At 44.7% G+C, this 18,765-nt stretch overlaps 2 protein-coding genes across 4 annotated transcripts in view; one reads left to right on the top strand and one right to left on the bottom strand.

Annotated features, from left to right (window-relative positions):
* Nucleotides 1-1,108: 1,108 nt before the first annotated feature.
* On the bottom strand, nt 1,109-9,244 carry PCARE (photoreceptor cilium actin regulator). The gene is made up of 2 exons (XM_076335574.1): nt 5,463-9,244; nt 1,109-1,238 (listed from the first exon to the last, which is right to left on the bottom strand). The coding sequence occupies exons 1-2, from the start codon at nt 9,242-9,244 to the stop codon at nt 1,109-1,111; spliced, it is 3,912 nt and encodes a 1,303-aa protein (XP_076191689.1).
* Nucleotides 9,245-18,074: 8,830 nt separating this feature from the next.
* The window catches only part of CLIP4 (CAP-Gly domain containing linker protein family member 4), a 54,258-nt gene continuing 53,567 nt past the window's right edge, over nt 18,075-18,765 (top strand). For all 3 annotated transcript variants that reach the window (XM_076334725.1, XM_076334724.1, XM_076334722.1), the window contains exon 1: nt 18,075-18,155. The gene's annotated coding sequence lies outside the window, so the exon portion shown is untranslated. The remainder of the gene's footprint in view (nt 18,156-18,765) is intronic.

The raw sequence follows: 18,765 nt of genomic DNA, 5'->3' as shown, positions 1-18,765 counted from the left end.
GATCTTGTTCTGTACTAAAGTTGCGTATGAAAACAGATCAAATTAAATTAATTAAAATTACATTAATTAAAAGTTGCATTCTAATTCTGATGATAAATTAGTTAGGTGAGCAAGATCCAGTAAATTCTGAAACGGTATTCCAGTGGGTGCTGTAAAAGCCTAGGATTAATCGACTGTAAATAACTTGTGTTTTTATTAACAAGAATCAGTCTAGACTCTTCAGTGAAATTACAAAAAAATCCCGTCAAACTGCATAAATCAGAAAGAATATAAACCTGTTTCGGGGAGAACAGGATTCTCTATGCTAGCATTCTCTTAAAAAACCAAACAAACAAACATGTCCTTAGGTGCCTCAGGATTTATAATGTTGTTTGATTGGGCTATTACAAAACTACTCTAATCAGAATTAAGCCTTGTACCCTGGAAACTAGAGGTCATGAGATTACATGATAATCAAAGGTGATTTAGAAGATCAAAGCCTTTTTGAGGGAATAAGATCCCTAATTTTATTCCTTTAAAAGGGGTTATTTTGTTTTAACTTGTATTTGACCTTATTCTCTCTCTGCACGTTGATAAATACCTAGTGTAAATATGTGACTTTGCTGAAGCCGTTGATGTTTTTGCAATAATACTCAATTGGTTCAGGATTTTACCTCCCCTCCCCGCCCCAGAAATGTCACAACAGCAGCTTTTTACCTAACTGAAACTGTGATGCTTCCTGAATAAATAACATGTCAAATAATGATCATTTCTGAAAGTTTTTTTCACTCCTTTAGCTAAACAGTGAAACAAAGGACTTGGCTACAGGTCCTGTCTTTATCGAATCAGTTTGCCTCGGACTCACCCAACTGCAGAGTATTTCTTTCGCTCAATGTAAATCTTTGGATTGCATTTCATGGTTTAACTCAAAGGAGAAGCAGCTGGCTACCACTCTGCTGACATTTCCTTAGGTTGTTGGGGCCAGTTTGGAGTTTTAGATGCAATGCCATCATATTGTTTCCTTGCAAGAAAAAATGAAGCCACGTTTTGGAGGCTTGGGTAAGGCTGCTTCCTCCCTCTGGGGCCTCTGGCCTTGCTTGTGCCTCTGCCTTCGTGGGTGCTTCTGCTGTCAGTCCCTCTGCAGCCCCTGGCCCACGACATAGAGCTCGGGGTGGGAAGCGGATCTGTTGGACTCTTTGATTTCGGGGACGCAAGGGCTGTTCCAAGAGTCGCCTGCTTTTCTAGGGCTCTTCTCCAAGCTGCAGAAGGAAAGATGCTTAAGTTAAGAGGCTAATGAATTGTGACTTTTAAAAACAGTGCTGATTAGACCACGTTAACCCATAAAGCACAAATGCTGCACGATACTGTGTCATTCCCTGTCTCCTCCTGTATATATGCTCTTTATATGCACCATCCAGATTTTATTCTTGTGATGCCAAATGCACTGTACCGTCCCCTCCCAAAACTCTCTTGGGAAGCAAATATTTCATATGTTTAACAGGGGATCAGTATGAATCTGGGTTCACTTGCAGATAGAGACAGATTTGAGAGAAAAGTCTTGTTCCAGACTCCGCTGGAGGGAAGGTCTTACCTCTGTTACGCATCTGCTTAGCGTAGTTACAGTGATTTCTGAGTATGCCAACATGACCGTGGGATGTGTATTCTGGTGGTATAAATCTGCCATTCTGGAGACAGAACAACTGAGACACAGAATGTGTAAATGATGTTCCTGAGGTCGCACTGGCAATCTCTCGGGGCACAGGGACTTTATGAATCAAGATTGATATTAGCAGTGGAACTAGTCATGAAAATCTGACGCCATGGGCCTTCGTGCTGGAATGTGCCCTGTGTTGCTGTAACTAATTAAAGTGGTTTAATCTCAACATGAGGAAATATTCCAAAGTTATCTGGGAATTATTATTGTATTTTAAGTACATAAACTGCTAAACTGAATTAACTTTCAACTGCAGACAACCTGTTATGTTCCTATTCTGACTGCTAGGACTTTAATAATTTGAACTGCTGAATGAAGAGATTTATGATACATGACCAGTCATGAAACTAATCCAGATTCAAATATCCCCCGATTGTAGGTCTCACTTGGGCTGCTTGCTTTGGGCCTGGTTCAGTCAGCCCAATCCATTCTCAAGCCCTCCTTGAACAATATCTTAAAAGCAATAGCGTTTAATCTTCTACCTCTGCTCTACCTCTTGGGAGATTAGCAGTCTCAATGAAATATTATTTTGTTTAACTGCATATTACAGATTATATACGTGTGTGTATCTATATATATAGATACAGAAATCCTATTACAGATTAACAGTAGTTCTATTAGCAGAGCAACTGTACATGTTATGCCTTGATAAGATGCCAATAACTGCTGATTGCTGTCAAATGACCAAGCTTCGAAACCAGCAAAGTTAGCTCAGTCTATCCATCCACAGGCTGTCCAAATGGGAACCAGTTGTACCGACTTGAGCACTGAAACCTGAAACTGAAACTCTTGTCCAGGTACCCTAAGACTAAACACAAAAGCTCTAGCTCCAGCCCTAGTTAGGGCTAACGATGTTTTAAGCCCTGATATTCCTTAGAGCATGGGATGGGCAGGAGACATGCTTGGGAAAGGAGCGCTTTTTGCCTTCTAGGGGAGCAGCGAGTGTACAGGAGACATGTAAATCTGCGCACACCACTGACAGGTACTGCCTGGCAATGCCAGCTAGCAAAATGAGATGGAAGTTGCCTCTTTTTTTTGGTGTTTCTGCTAAAATGGGGCGGGTGGGAGAGGGCACTCAGCTGCCTGAGGAGGAACTTGTTGCTTGTACAAGCTCCTATCTTTAGCAATCTGCTTCTCAGCAAATGGATGTTTTAATTGGGCATGGAAAAAGTGGAGGGATATATCCCGGAGTTTGGGAGCATGGGAGAAACTGGCTAACTCACTGATTTTCAAAATGTTTTACCTATAAAAGAGTGATGCTATTGCAGGTTTGCCTCTGTCTCCTCTCCCTCCTGTGACTAGTGCTTGAAGCTGCTAATAACACACAAACCCCCCACACAGACAAAAAAAAAAAAAGGCATTGCTATATTTGGAGAGGAGAGGTAGAGCAAGGGAAGGAATGAAGGAGAGGAGACTGACAGCTGGGTGGGAATAGCTTGTGAATTTGAGACCAGATGCAAACATGGCCAGAATGAGGAGGTTTAGGTATACAACATCTGGTTTAGGGAGACAGTTTGAAATTTCCCTCTGTCAGCTGAATGAATTGCAAAGCAGAGGAAGCCCTGAATACTTAATGAACTTGAAGGAAAAAGATGGATCAGAGTGTGGTGGTTTGTCTGTTATGGCATCTGCTGTAAAAGCAGGGCTCAGCATCAGTGCATAGGGATGTGGTGCTCACAGATGTGGCAGCTGCTCCGGTCCTCAGCGGGAGGAGACGACCAGCAGGGATGTGAGGAGCTTTCAGAGCTTTTGCCACGTGGGGATTCCTAAAATGGTCCTTCTCTGCCTGTCGGCACATTTGCTGTGATATTCGTATTAGGCCATTCAGTGCAAGGTCTGTAAAAGTTTACTCCAGGCAGCTTATTTTAAGTGTAAGAAAACAGACAGTAGTGTATTGCATCTTAAATCACTGCATGTGGTAATTAATGGACTAAATTTCCCTTTTGCTTATATTGATATAAATTTGGACTAAGTCAGTAGGACTACTTTTGATGTCCATTTGTGTCACTGGTAAGCTGAATTTGGCTCAGGATATATTTCGTTCTTCCAGAATGCTGTATATCATAACACTAGGATATATAATTTTTTTTCATGAAAGGGATGATTTTATTTACAGTGGGTTTTTTATATTACTCTCTATGCTCTGACAGACTACAATAGAAAGATAATACACCCCATTGAAGCATAAATTAGCTAACAATTTATAATAGACTGGTTTTAAAATTGATCCATAAAACTGCCAGGGCTTTTGTCTTGCAAGGTTTGACATAAAGCCTCTTTCGAAAACATCTATTTCTGCTAGCCGACACTGGAGTAGACAAAGCTGACTTCACACAGTACATAACAACAGAAAACCCAGCAACAATGTACAGGACTTTTAAGAAATCTTCAAATGTCAGAATATAATGTAATATTAGAACTGGGAATGCAAAACGGTTTGCCTTTCCCAGTGTTTTTTGCATGTTTTGTTCAGCACGTTCCTCTATTGTCAGTGTGGGAAACTTGGTCCTTATTCTGTCTTTGGGGAGGGAATGCCTGGACACCTGACTTCAGTGTCCACGACTGTCCCTGTACTCGCAACGCACTAAGTGCTCGTGCACTTACAAGTGCAATTTTATCTCCTGTTAGGGTTGGTCTTGCAATCCCTACTCATGGGGATGACTCATGTGATTTCAGCTGTTCTGTGGCAAGAGTAAAAATACTCCTCACATGAGGAAAGGTTACCTGAGAAGGGTCTTAATCCTCTTGTGTAGCTTGGAGCTTAATGGACTTAAACATCCTAAGATGCTAAGAAACTAGAATAACAACACTTTGTACTTCCAGGCTGTTACACTGATCTTTGAGTATTCCCAAATACCCATTTCTGTTTCCCAGCTGGTTTTGTGATTTTTATTTTTTTTTTTTAAGTGGTAGAAAAAATTTAAAGCTAAGCCCAGATTTTTTAAAAATGGCCACCAATGGTTGCAAACATGGAATTGGCATGTGTTGATGCTTCAATTTCTTTAAACTGAGTTTTTCAGAGCAATGAACCTCCAGAAGCCATGGGAGATTTTTCCACTTTGAAAATTGGGCTTGGGCTGTGGACCCGTCAGACTTGAAATCAGCACCTAGATCTGAAAGCCTAAACAAGAAGCTCAAGATTTCAAAAATATATTTTTTTATAATTACGTCCATACAGATCCTTGCCTACACATTATCTGTCTGTCATTCTTGCCAGCTGATTTGAAACACTTTAATACAGATTTCAGCTGCACAGTTTACTGGCTTAGAGGCTGATGTTAGGAACGATACCCTTCCTCTTGGTCCAAGCCTACCTTCTCATGCTTATTTAAAGATGTTTATAACCTGAGGGTTACTCCAGAGCTTTTAAGAATTAAATGTGGATGTCCTTAGCTCCCATGCAAATAAGGGGAGTTCTGTGCCATGAAACCAACACTGAATTTTCCCTGGGGTGCCTGTCACAGCAGATTTGTAAGTGTAAGGCTTGAGCAAGCCATGGAAAGTTAACTCTTCGCTTTATTCAGACTGGCAGTCTACTGAAATCTGGGGCAAGACAATAGAATAGAATATTTCAGTTGGAAGGGACCTACAATGATCATCTAGTCCAACTACAATGGACTAGATGCCTTTGTCCAGGCATCTGTTCTGCACGTGAACAGGGCACTTTTCTGGGAAATCTCTTAACAACATTAAATTCCCATTCAGAGTTTAGAGAGCCAATGCAGTGCTATACTTCTGCTTCCTTCGCCTAAAGTGGAAATTTTCTTACCTTGCTTGGTTAAGCGCGGGTTCGCTGCTGGCTGTTACGGGAGCTAGAGGACGAAACTGGACCCCTGGTCGGCGGTCAGAGAAACTTCTTCTCACGAATGGCTGAGGATTGGCAGCGCTCAGGGACAGCTTTCTGGTTCGGTCTCCGGGCTGCCGGAAAAGCGGACTGCTCTTTTGGGAAAGCGGTGAAGCTTCAGGCTGGCTGGTCACCTCTGCAGCAGGTTTGGTGGGTACCAGTGGAGGTCTGGCTTCGAATAAGGAAGAGGTGGCTGGGCAAAATATTGAATGGACATTGCTGCTCCACTTGGAGGAGGAGAGCTGGTGCTCGTCCCCAGCATCCAGCCCAGCTCTCGGCCCCTTGTAGGAGCAGGATGGGGAGGTTGGTGGGGAGGGCGCGGTGGGGAATGGAGGGGGGCTTGCATCTCGGCGGTAGGCTGGGGAGCCCAGCAGCCGGTGGGGCGTTGGCGAGCTTTGCTTGTGCCCCATGGGAGGGCTGAGTGGTTTTCTCTGGGGTGGTGGAGAGGGCAGCTTCTTCTGCAAGGGTGGGCTGGGCACCCTGGGACTGGAGGGGGGACTGGGTTTCCTCTGCATGGTGGGTGAGCTCGGTTGCGGGTTGCTAAAAGCCTGCAGAGAGTGTCTGTGGTGTGTTGCGGGGCTGAAAATCCGTTTCTCAGTTGGTGGAGAAGAAGGAGGAGTTCTCGTTGGGGAGACCCTCCTGGCAAACGCTGAGCCTTTTTCGTTTTTCCTGAGTGAATCAGGAGAACTGCGCTTCTGGTATTGCACTGAAGTTGCAAGTGAATTGGGCTCTTTGCTCTCTGAGCTGTTGCTGTGTGGTTTTGAAACCCCACTGGGATTTTGAAGAGGAATAATTTTATGGGTTTGCTTGTACAAATCCGCAGCCTCTTTTCTCTGGGTTGCCAATATCTCCTCCTGGCTAGGGATGTGCACGTTGGTAGGGTTCAGCTCCAGTGAGTACCTCTGCAGTTTCTCGTCCCCTGCTCCGGTATTCCTTAGACCTTTATTAGCGATCGCACTGGGGCCGCTGATATTTTTATTTGGCAATAAGTCAATGGACTGAAGGGAGGCTTTCATTTTTGGGGGAACTTGTGATCTCTTAGTAGCATGAAATTCTGTTTTGGTGAGCTTTTTGGCATCTTCTGAAGAGCTTCCTTCTATTCTTGCAGCTTCTTCAGGCTCAGATAAGTCAAAAGAAGATTCCATTAACATTTCAGGTGGTGGTGGTGGCAGGTTCTTGATGTCTTCATCAGTCTCTTCCTTTGTGTCCTTCTTGCTTAATTCTGCAGCTGGTGCAGGAGGAAAGGCATTTGGAAAGCTAGAAGAAACTCCACTGGTGTTTGAAGGGTTTGTGTCTTCTACTGGTGAAATACGATGCTTAAGATTTAAAGGTGCCAGGCCTCTCTGAAGGGGAATGGTGGGTGGGATGACTGGAAGTCCAAATTTTCTGATGCACTTTATTGGTCCTAAAGATCTTAAAGTTGCGTCTTTTACAAGATCATCAGTAGGACTGAATGTTTCAATAAGCTTTTTGACTGACTGTCTGGGGGCACAGCTGCTGCCACTGAGCGTTTGTGCTCCAGGGGGCTCCTTTTCTTTGCCTCCTGATGTCTCCTGGGTGGGCACAGTAGCTCTTAATGGCTTCCTGCCTCTTTTTTCATCCAGGTGATGCGCAGGATTTTGATCAACCGAGAACAAAGGGACTTTATCCTGGTTAGGCAGGATGCTGAAGTTTTTTGAGAGGCATGCCTTCAGTTTGCTAGAGGACCTAGATGTAATTTGGTCATCCTGCAAATAAGGTGCTGTTCTTGATTTCCAAGGCTCTGGGTTGTTACCTGTATCCTTCTTTCCATAAAACATTTCCAGCCTTTTGCTGAGCTCTTTTTGAGTTCTCTGAAGCTCTAGGAGGGTCGGGTCCTCTGCGTGGCTTCTGAGGGACTCCTCTGACCTGGACCGTCGTTGTTTCCCGAAGGTTTTCTGGCTGCCCATTGCTGTACTGGGCCTTGTTGTTAGGACTGCTCTTCCGCTCTCATCCTCTATCCATTCTTTACGCCCGGATTTAGCTGGAACGAACTTGATTTTTTCACTGATGGCATCTTTCATCTTCAGAATAATTTCCTCTGTCTCTGCATTCTCCGTCCTCTTTATGGACTGCCTTTGTGTGTTATCAGTGACTGCAGGCGAAGACAGGGGCCTCCTCGGCAGAGCATCCTTCCCCATTTCTGATAAGCTTGTGTTGTCATCATCCTCCCCCAGGGTGCTCCCTTCATCGTCGTCGTCATCATCATCATCATCAGAAGGAAAACCTGTTGATTCACAGATTTTTAAATGTTCACCTTCCTGAGTAGAGTCAGACTGGCCGGAGTTATAGGAATGGCTTCTGCTCAAGCTTGCATATTGGGGCATGGTAAAAATGCCTTCTGGTACTCCACCCTGACAAGAAGTCGCGTCCCTACTCTGTACGGATGAATAAAATGTATCTTTAAAATGCCTTTCTAGTGCACAGTCATGGGATGTGGCTGTGCCCGGTGATACTGTCCCATCACGCACGTGCTCCAGTGTTGTGGCATGCTTTTGGGACAGATGTCCACGTGCACAGGAATCACGGCTTGCTTGTCCTCCATGCTGGCTGAGAGCACTGAACTCTTTGAGGGATTCATTGTCCACACCAATGCCACTGTCCTCAGAATAGAGAGTCCTGTCATCACCGTGAGACTGAGGGGATCCCACTGTTGAGGCTTCAAGGAGCTTTACCGTCCGTAGCAGGCGCTCATCAAAGCTTTGCTTTGCTTTCAGTTTTCCTTCCAAGTTGTTTGCAGCAGACTGCAGGTAGCTGCATGTCTCCTGCAGGGCGTCGGAGGTGAGGGAGGCCAGCATCCCACTCAGTAACTGCATCTTATTGACCGTGTACTGCAGCAGTTGTTGCAGAAGATCAGGGTGCTCCTTCAAATCACCTTTTTCTGCTGGCCATGCCAGATTCCCACCTACGTCTTTGAGAAGATTTTCCCCGTCATTGGCAATTTCTTCCAAGAGCTGGTTGATTTCATCAAAGCGAAGCACAAGGAAGCTTACCATCTGCTGTAGGAAGAGCTGAGTTTGGGTAGCCTGGTTGGCCATGTGAAGTATAGTTTCATACTTGGAGAGGTTGGGATTTAAGTAGGCGTATGCACTCTGATGAGCCTTAACAAGCAGTTCTGGGAAATCTACCTTTTCCTCTGTCTCGCACAGGGCCAAAATGGACTTTTCTCTAATTTTGCGAGGTCGACCTTGCTTTGCCAGCTTATGATTTTTTTGCTTCTTTCCTTTCTTTGGGATTTGCTTTGCATTGCTTTCATTCTTGTCATCCCAAATGAAAGCTGATGCTTCTGATTCACAGGAGCTTTGCTTTCTGATCTGTATGGCCTCAGTGATGTGTTTTTGAGACTCAATCAGTTTGGACATAATGATGTCAGCATCTCTGGCTGTCCTCTCAATTTTCTTGTCTTCCCTGGAAATCTGGGGATCTGAATGAGCCTTGGAAGATAACTGCAAATTATCATTTTCGTCCTGCTCTGATAGCTTATCCTCCTTTTCTCTCAGGTAGTCTTTCCTCTGGATCCCACATTGGTGGAATTCATCAGTATTGTAGCAAGATGAACCTCTAACCAGCAGAGGGATTCCTTTATGTCCTGGATCAATACGCAAAATACTTTTGGGTTTATTCAACGCATTAAGACCACTTCTTGCAATAGTATTAGCAATCTCACTGTGAGAAGGTGTGCAGCCCATCCTTCCTCCGTCTTTGGCTTTCTTTTTGATTAAAAATCCAGATGAACTAGGGAAAACACAACAAAGAATCGAACTCACTGTTTCATCCCGATCCACAGACTGGCCTTTTTCTCATGAGTTTTCCATCATGATCCCAGTTTTGTTGTCAGTTTTCATTGTTGTTTGCCTTGAAATCTCACGTGCTTACTGTCTAGGATCTGCTCTTGAAGTTGTGCACTGTCCCATTGTACGTTCCAACTCAGGTTTTCTTCTTCGATTCAAAAAAGGAGTGTGAAAGCTCTGCTGGATTTAGAGCTAATGGATTAAGAGGACTTGCGTGCCTCACTTCTGTCTTAACAGATGTCCACAACAAATAAGATTTTAAGCTCATTAGGTTAAGCAGGCACCAGCCAGTCAGCACCCATGTTGTATTTATAAAGGCAGATTTTTTCCTGCGCTATATTGGGAGGCAAAAGGACTTGGTACCTGTCCCTCCTTTTTTCCCTTGTTGCAAAAACATAACGTATAATTGAATGCAGAGATCCACAGAAGAGACTGTATTTTGAAGCCTTTTTGAAGGGAAACTATTTGAACAGGCGTGTAAATGCCACTAGATACTCCTTAACCATGAGAAAGATGACCTTGACCAAGTACGTACCCACTGGAGAGTACAAGACATGAAATCAACTGGGTTAGAGATGCCTGTTAGACTTCTGCCTTGAAGGTCTTCAAAATTTTCCCCTACTTGCAAGTGACACGCTGTTTACTTTTTCCTTCTAAGACTTCCAAACAAGATTTTGATTTTTTTTCTTCCCCTCAGGTGATCATTCTTGGAAAGTATTTTTTTCTCTTCTAGATAGCTTCCCAACCTGAAAATCCAAACTGCACAATAACAGTATTTGTAGAATAAGTTTTGCGTATGTTGTTAAGATGGTGTCTGGATCTAGTGGATCTAAACTGTAGAATTTCAGATTAAAAAAAAATTAAATGAAAATTCATTTTTTCCTTCCTCTGAGTGTCTTGGGATAAAATTTGAAGTCACAAAAGTGACTTGCTTACCTTTATTTCTTTTTCATCGGCCAGGTCTTAGTTCTCCTAACTGCAAGACTTTATAGGTTAAAACTCTAAGAAAAAAGCTAACAAGTTAAAAATATAGACCCATTTCTGGAAAAAAAAACCAAAAACCACAACCCCAAAACCCTGAACTGTTGTTTGAATCACTTCTGAGGTCAGGACAGTATAATACCACTCTGAAAGAGAAATTAAAGAAGCCAAAGTAGGAATTGGATAAAGCAGAAGATATTTATCTTTTCCAAGTATTTATTTATGAAGGGCGGTATGTGGATGAGGGTGATAATAGCAATCACCCCCAATTTCCCTCTTTGTTACTCAGACTGGCCTAAATGGATTCATCTTTTAATTTTCAGATGCAGCTTTTCTACTGAAGGTGGCCATTTCTAACTCTAACGCTGGCTAGAAGCCTACTGCTTCTCTCTAGTAATGTGATTTCTAACTGTGTGGTTGCGAGTATCTCGTCTGATTCCCAAAAATCTTTGCATGCTGCTACGCCTATAAAACATTCTCAGACTTTAAAGAACTGCTTACATGATTCATGCCTTGGTGCTGGACTGCAATAGCTGAATATCTGCATGGAAAGTCATTATTCTCTGCAGCCTTATTGTTCAAATCTCCTCTTCTGTTCAACAGAGGCGGCAAAATGACCTTGTTTTACAGGGGACAAGGCATGACTGATTCCCAGGAAAATTTTTAAAACTCTGTGTGCTCTCTCTAAAGTAATTTTTCTGGAACACATAAATTGTACTTAATATACATGATGGCATAGTCATTTACCTCAATGCTCTTCTGGAAAGCGTCAGGTAATTACTTCTTGGCTCTGCTTCTTGCAAGTCATGTAGCTCACTCTCTGGCTGCGTCTGTGTCTCGCCATGATGTGGTTTCTACACAATGGTCCCAGCTCTTTTTGCATTCCCTTTTAGGCACGTATCTAATGTGTTCAAAGTGGAGAAATGGAGCAGGTTTAGGCAGCTGCTTCATCCTAGTGATCCTAATGGTCAGGATGCTATAGCCCTCCACAATAAGTCAAGGAAAACACAGTAGATCAAGCAACTAGCCTTAGCGCACCTCTTCTGTTTACAGTGGGAGTTGAGAGACATCTTTATGTAGCTGCTCAATATTTGTGCTATAAAATCTCTTGTGACTTTTCTTCAAAAAGCAGCTCCAACAGTTCCATTGTTTGCACTGGGAATTTTGACAATTAACTCTGTGTGAGTTGTTTGTTGTATTTGGGAAGTTCCTTTTCTTCACTTTTTCCTTTGATTTTACAGTCATGTCACTTTTGTTTGTTTTTTCTAGTTATTTTCAGGCCATGCATTAGTATCTCACAGGAAATACATGCATGGTTAAAAAAATGCAAAATCCTGGTTTATGATTATTTATTATGTATTCATTTATTATTTTAAATATATTAAGCCAATATTTAGTTAGTTTATTATTTATTTATTATTAAATAGAGATCCAGGATCATAGAAAACGTGTTTTTAACATGGCATCTGTTTTATCCTAACTTTAATTGCATGTATATGCAATGACTATTTAATGTTGCGTCAAATTTTTTAGCTTCTGTGAGAGAGCAGGAACTTTGATGCGCCTGTTTCCAACCACTTATGAAACTGCATTTTCCTCATCAATATTCTTGTTACTAAGTAGTTATATATTGCTTTGAATGCCTGAGGCACTTTAGGAAAAGCCAAATGCTTTACCTCATGGAAAATGCTAAGGAGAATGCTTTGTCTCATGGTCATGCAACAGAAGAGTAGACAAAATGGGCATTAGGTAAAAAGCAGTGGTAGAAGAGAATACTGATGAGGAGAATGACAAGGAAGTGTTTTTGAGTGTAAGGGGATTAGACGAATTTGTAATCGGTAATTTATGATTGCTATATGTTGATGTCATTCCTAGTGCAGTTACTATAGTAATGTATTTTGGTTTAAAATGCTTCTGTTTGCAGAACACAAGTTGAAAAGGAAACAGTTGGTCACGTTCAAGTAGATGCCCAAGTGTTGTTACCTGTGAACTTGCTGACTTGAGCGATTTTACAAGTGCGCCAGATGAACACAAAACTGTGTTTGAGGAACAGACCCTAGGAAAGCACCAAAAATAAGATAATTAAGGATTAAAGGGGGCTTTCCCTTGCATGTGGATTGTGTGTAAATTGCCTTTTCTCTTCCTTTCATAAACTTTCTTCCTACTGTTAAAATTGGCAGTATTTTCATTTTGAGGGAGCTGCCTGGTCACGCAGCGCTCCTTAAGGGAAGAACTTAAATGTTCAAACCCCATCGGACATAGCTGGCGCAAGAGATGATAAAAACCAAAGACTAGTCTGAAAGCGGCACTGTAAGTGTCCTAGAAAAGGCAAGAATAAGGCCTGAACCTGGACAGAGTTGTGCGGTACTCAGTCCCCAGAGGTGTTACCAATGCTGTAACCACGGGATGGATTTTAGGGCCTTATGATTAAGTCAGTTGATTAAAACTGTACGAAATTTCAGTGTAAAACTAGTATAACCTTAAAAATTATGGAAACAAGGAAAAATTATAATGGGGGACTGCTTTTGAGAGGTTGCGGGATTTAAAAGGGGAATGCGCATAAATTCTCACATCGGGTCTTAAAAATTTAAGGTTTGTATTTGTGGATGACTTCTGGGGAAACTGAATTTCTGCTCACTGAGGAATAATGAAGAGCTTGAGTGATAACAACAACTTTAAAGAGCTATTTTACTCTGAAAGAAGCCTGCTTTGTCTTCTGTTATATCAGCAAATTGAATATAACCAGGGAGCTGTTCATATTGTTGGCCTAGATAGCACTAAGTAAATAAGAAATAGCTGCTTTTTTTTCAGCTTCTCCTGCAGAGCTGACACTGTTCTGGGAGGTGGAGTAGATTCTCTCCTTTCTGTAATCACTAACAGAAATACTTACAAAGCTTCATTCTGTTTCCCCTGTGGAAACCTGTTGACAACAGTAAGGAATAGGAATATCATGGTTTGGAGGAAATCTAGTTGCAAAGAATTAAATGAAACCAGTGAGTCTATACAGAGCCTTTATTAGTGGTGGTGGTGCAAGTGAAAGACAAAATTTGCATTGACTCTGGGTCAAAGATAAACTTTTCAGAACTGGCTGTCTGAAGCTCAACTCATGCCTTCTCTTTTTTTATTTCTAACTTCTAAGTAAATTGCTTCAGGCTGATTGCATGAGACAATAAATATGAACTCAATGCTTTCAAAAACCTGTTTTGCAAAAGCAGAACCTTTTTTTTTTTTTTTTTTAATAAACAGCAGCAGGACAAGAAAAACCAGTTGTTGAAAACAAGTAGGAAACCAGTTTCCTTCACCAGCAAAAATACTTTATAAAGGAATTAACAGACGAAGAAATATAAGTAGAAAATTAAACAGTCAGTTTTGGGGGTTTGCCTGCACAGAGCTGTTGGTACACTCAGATGACCCAAAGAAGTTGAGAAAAATTGCATGAGTTTAACACCACTTGAGGTTGGCAGTAGTTTTGTGAGATATATTTATATTTGTCTATTATTTTTGGAATGTATATTTTGATCACTTGGTCTTAGTTTCTCTTTGCTAAGAAATCCATGGGTATTTAAAAGCTTGCTATCTGTTGAAACTAATACATTCACTGCTGGTTTCAATGGTTAAGACAGTGACAGCCAGAAGGTAAGAATTAGGACCAAGGATCGTGTGAAACAGCATAAAGCTTTGAGTATAGATTTCCAGAGTTATGCAAATATAGAAAATTAAAAGGGACAGTCCCATTAGCCTAGGCAGTGGTTACATCAGTTCTCACAAGTGGAAGCAGGTTTGTGGTTGTGGAGCAATTTCAAGGAAAGCAAGTTCCTGTCAGGTGAGGAACTGGCAATTGAACAGGCAGGCAGTGGCTTCTGTCATTTCTAGTGGAAGGTGGTGGTGTTGATTTGGGATCTAGAAGTGAGGTCCAGGTGATTTGTGTTCCTGAAAAATATCCCAAGATGCTATAGAAAAGAGCACAGCTATTTAGCGTCATGCCTCTTCCAGTTCCCAGTGGGTTCCCTCATCTAAGGCATCTCAGGGTTTCCCTGAAAATTGAGATAAATACAGCATTCCTCCTGGCTTCCTCTCGCAGAGTGTCTCAAACCATAGCGTGTGCACTGATAGCTGTGTGAAATCACGTCAAACCCACAGGCAGCCTGGAGTGTGGCAGCTGCAGCCTGGCAGTATGGTGTGCTGGGGCAGCTGTCCTGGTGCAAGTCCTGATGCGCGTGCGTGTGGAGCAGGCATTTACTGTGGAGAGAAGACGATCTCCTTTCACTGCCTGGGCACTAATGAGAGAGGAGCCGAGTGGCTCTTGATGAAGGGCTAGGCTCGAGGCTGTGGATCCAGAAGTGGTGGATGAGATCTGAGGAGCCGGGAGTTGGCACACCTAGCAGAAACTGGAAAGGGCAATTTACACGGCGGGGTGCTGGCTGATGCTTGGAGGGAGGAAGGGTGGCGTGTCCCTTGGGAAATAATGGGCAGGGCTGGAAAGACTGACAATGACTGGTAGCCTTTTCTGTAGGAGGGAAATGTCCTGACTGCGGGTGGATACACAGCTTCCTCGTTTCACACCCAGCTCTGAGGGTAGCTCCTGGAGTATCCATTGTCTTTTGAACATGCTTGCTGTCCTGAAGGCGCACTGAGAGTGGTACGTAAGTGTGCTCACTTTCAGAACCCCTCTGCTGCCCTAATCCTCGCTCTAGAGCGGCTCTACTTGAAGCTGCAATGTCTTCCAAAGCCGTTTAAATGATCCCTTTCCTCTGACACATAAATTTGTGAAGATGAAGGACCTGGTTAGTAATGCCCTATTTCTGCCCAAAGGAGAAACAAGAAGTGAAATAATATCTTACTTAAAACAGGCTTGTTGCTCACAAGCATTGTTTCCCCATCTTCCTCCTGAGGTGGTCACAGGCTGCTGCAGCCCATTGTTTTGAGCTCTCCAGGTGCTCAGCAACTTTGCTGCCCATGGTAGCACTGAATGAGTCAGACAGGATAGGCTGAACAGACTTTTATTTAGACTCATATCCTGGCACGTAGGAGTGGCTGAAAAAGATATTGTGAAAAGGTACAGAATGAGGTTTAAATATTTTTTTAAAAAAATTTCCATTGCAGGGCCCAGGGGTGGAAGTCAGGACAGGCAGGGGTTTTGTCAGGCAATGGTGTCCTGTCTCCTTTGCGGTTGCAGCACTAAGTCACAGGATTCACTCTGAGCTATAAAATGTTTGTTTTTTTGCCTTTACAGCTCCATCCAGAAGGATGTTCTAGAACCCGAGATGCTTTGTTAGCTGCTTGCTTTCATTTTCTAGCATAAAAGTATTCACACACAGTTTTATCCTCATATTCAACATTACCTTTGAATTCGCACACCATTTTCCACGGTTTATGGCAGACGGCAACCATACCCTCTGTCTCAGCTTTCATTCTGCTGCATTAAACAAGCCATGCTCTTGTAACCTCCTAAAATAGACTGTTCTTTTCCTTGACTGAGCTAGCAAATCATCTCTGGACATGCTAGGTTAGCTGCCTTTCACTGAAGAAGGGTGGTCAGAACCACGTGCAGTTTCCCAAGGAGATGGCAGAACCTGCTGGCATGAACACTTTCCTGCCACAACTCTCCAGTTACGCATCCTAAGATAAGTATTTGCTTTTTGTGCCATTGCATCATATTGGTAATGATGCTTTTTGTGTAGCTGTTGACTACAATCGCATCTTTCTCTTCCTCAGTCACTTCCATATGATGATCCCTTACATCAATCTTACTAGTTCATTCCTTTTTAACAGCAATTCTTTCAATTTTTTTTTGTCTCATCAGTTTGCTGTTTTTTCTGCCAAAATCATTAAAGGAAAATATGAAACAAAGATTAGTTTCAAGAATAATACCCCAGGATGTCATCGGTAACCTCCCTCAGCCCAGTACTTTCCATTCAACTGTACTCAACACTGTTTCCCCCTGTGCTTGCGCTTTACCTCCATTGAAGTCCTCTTAAATTCTAGTCTTCTCCAGAATTGCTAATAATTTCCATTTCAGGCACTTTAGTGAAGTCCATTATTTAGTATCAGCCATAAAACATTTCCTTTGCCCAGAATATCAAGCATCTCAAAAAAGGCAGACATCAACTGCCAATACTAAGCTCACATTTGATCTTGCTTACATCCATGTCTTTGGTTATACTTAGAACTCTTTTTCTAAAGTACCCTTGATGTGAAAATAGCAGGCCTGCATTTTCCCGGATTACAATTTTTCTTTGCCTTTTCTGAAGTATGGAACATTTCTGAGAAATGGAAGAATTATCTTAGCTTTTCTCTAGACATCTGGTATCATGTTTACTACCACAACTGCAACTCCATGTTCCACTTCTTTCAGTTTTCAAGTCTCTGGGATCTGAGAGCGCTTGCAGCTCTTGACTTTTCCAGTGCTTCACTTGAGGTAATTTCCACTTGTCATTCCCATTATTTGTCCTGCCTACCTTCCCCTCCCCCCTTCCCCCCCAATTAATATTATCACTGGAAAAACAACAACAAAAACCTGATTATAAACATCAGTTGTATTTACTCATTGAGCATAAAACTATAGCAGGACTTGTCTGAGTTTTTATCCAGATCAAATTCCTCTCAAGTAGCCTGGGCTCAAGCCGTATGAAAATGGGTTTACCACTGCATGGGTTTCTTAGAGATTGCCAGTCTTTGTATTTAGATCCTTATTAGGTTTACCCCACTGGATAAGCACCCCCTGAAAAGACTTCTTGGAAGTTGCTACTTTTGTTCCTCCAGCTGGTTACTAAAATAACTGGGAAGTCCAGATTTCTGAGTTCTGTGCTTAAATCTACCAGTGATTATGTGTGACCTTAAGTAAGTCCCTTTACGCAGCTGTTGGTGCATAAACATTTTATGGCATTAAGCATTCACGAATACTTGGCACCTGAAATCCTCAGTTAAGAAGCACTGTGCTGCCGTCTCTCTTTGCTCCCCGTCTTCTCCTCCCGGCCATACCTCCTATCCCTATTTTTCTTCGGGTGTGTGAGCACTGTGGAGCATCGACCTTATTTCCCTGCTCATCCACAGACCAAAGCTGCCTGACCTGCAGTTCGCTGGCCTTTAATTTTCCCTTGACTTTATTTTTGAGCGCTGGTCAGGGCCGTCACCGCTGTGGTACCGGTGTAGGGTGACCATGGGCAGGTGCAGTGGATTTAAGCTGACAGGTCCGTCCTCTGCGTCGCCCTGGCCGGTTTCCAGGCCTGTCCCCCACCCAGGACGAAGCAGAGCCGTCACCTGCCTGTGCGCCCAGCGAGCCGCCCCTGCTCCAGCGCCGGCTTGCCCTCACCCTGGGCGAAACAGCATCTCCGGCCTGTGTTTAAGGGGGGTATGCTTCGACAGGCCTCCTGTGATCGCACAGGGCTGTCTGCCGTTTTTCTTTTAGGAAACGCACAGTCTGACCAGCAGCGCCTGGAGGCTGCGCCCCCAGCAGTAACGCTTGTTTCCCACCTCCTTTTACCTCAGCGCTGCCTGGTTTGTAAATGCTCCGGAGCGACCTGAATCATCCCGCCCTACCTTTCGGGCAGAGGAGCCGCCGGGCTCTGCCGAACCCCAACGGCGCTGCCCGCTGACAGAAGGGGCGCCGGCCCGAGCCGCCTGCGGCGCCAGGGCCCGGCGGGGGAGAGGGGCGGGGCGAGGAGGGCGGTGCTGGCCGCCGATAGGCCGGTGGGTGGGACGGGGCGGGGCGGGGGCCGCGTGGGGGCGGGGCGGGCGCGGGGCCGAGCCGTCGCTCGGCTCCCTCAGCTACGGGCGGGCGCGGGAGGCCCCGGGAGCGCCCGGCCGCGCCCCTCCCCGCGGAGAGCAGGTAGGACTTGGGGTCGCGGCAGCCTCGTCCCCGCACCTCCCGCAGGGGAGCGGGATGGGAACCGGCGGCCTCCCGGTGCTCTTCCGCCCTCCCTCCGTGCGGGGTGGGGGCGGGGCGGCGGCGCGGGGGCCGCCGCAGCGGGCGGTCCGCCGCAGCGGGCGGGCCTGGCCCCCGCCGCGCGGCGCAGCGATCCCCCCGCCCGGCTGCGGGCACACACGCACCTCACGGGGCCGCGGGGCCGCCCGACGGGCCGGAGTTGCGCGGGGCAGGGCGGCAAGGCGGGAGCACCGTGTGGGGAACGGGGGGGGGCGGGAGGGTGCGGTGGCCTCGCGGGGCGGCCGCGGCTCGGTGAGGTGTTGCCGCGTGCCCCAGGGCGCTGAGGCGGCGGCGGCTGCCGCGGCTGGGACCCCCCCGGCTCCCGGGGGCTTCACTCTGAGAAGCGGCCCGTGGTCGCGTCTGAGCGGTACCTGGCTTTCTGCTGGGGGAGGTAACGCGGGAAGCTTTGAAGGAGCAGAGACAACCCGGACAGCTCTGAAACCTGCGCTCTCTTAAACTTCCAGCTTCTCAAAACAAAGTGCCGTGTTGCAAGAGCGCCCCGCACACCAGTTGA

This window comes from Aptenodytes patagonicus, chromosome 3 (assembly GCF_965638725.1).
Source record: "Aptenodytes patagonicus chromosome 3, bAptPat1.pri.cur, whole genome shotgun sequence".
Lineage (NCBI taxonomy): Eukaryota > Metazoa > Chordata > Aves > Sphenisciformes > Spheniscidae > Aptenodytes > Aptenodytes patagonicus.
The sequence above is the reverse complement of the archived record's forward strand: the minus strand, read 5'-3'. Positions and strand labels throughout refer to the sequence as shown.

Coding starts and splice junctions, on each gene's coding strand:
- PCARE (XM_076335574.1), bottom strand. CDS start 9,244: ATGGGCTGCACACCTTCTCACAGTGAGATTGCTAATACTATTGCAAGA. Junction 1,239..5,462: donor CCCGCGCTTAACCAAGCAAG/GTAAGAAAATTT, acceptor TTCCTTCTGCAG/CTTGGAGAAGAGCCCTAGAA.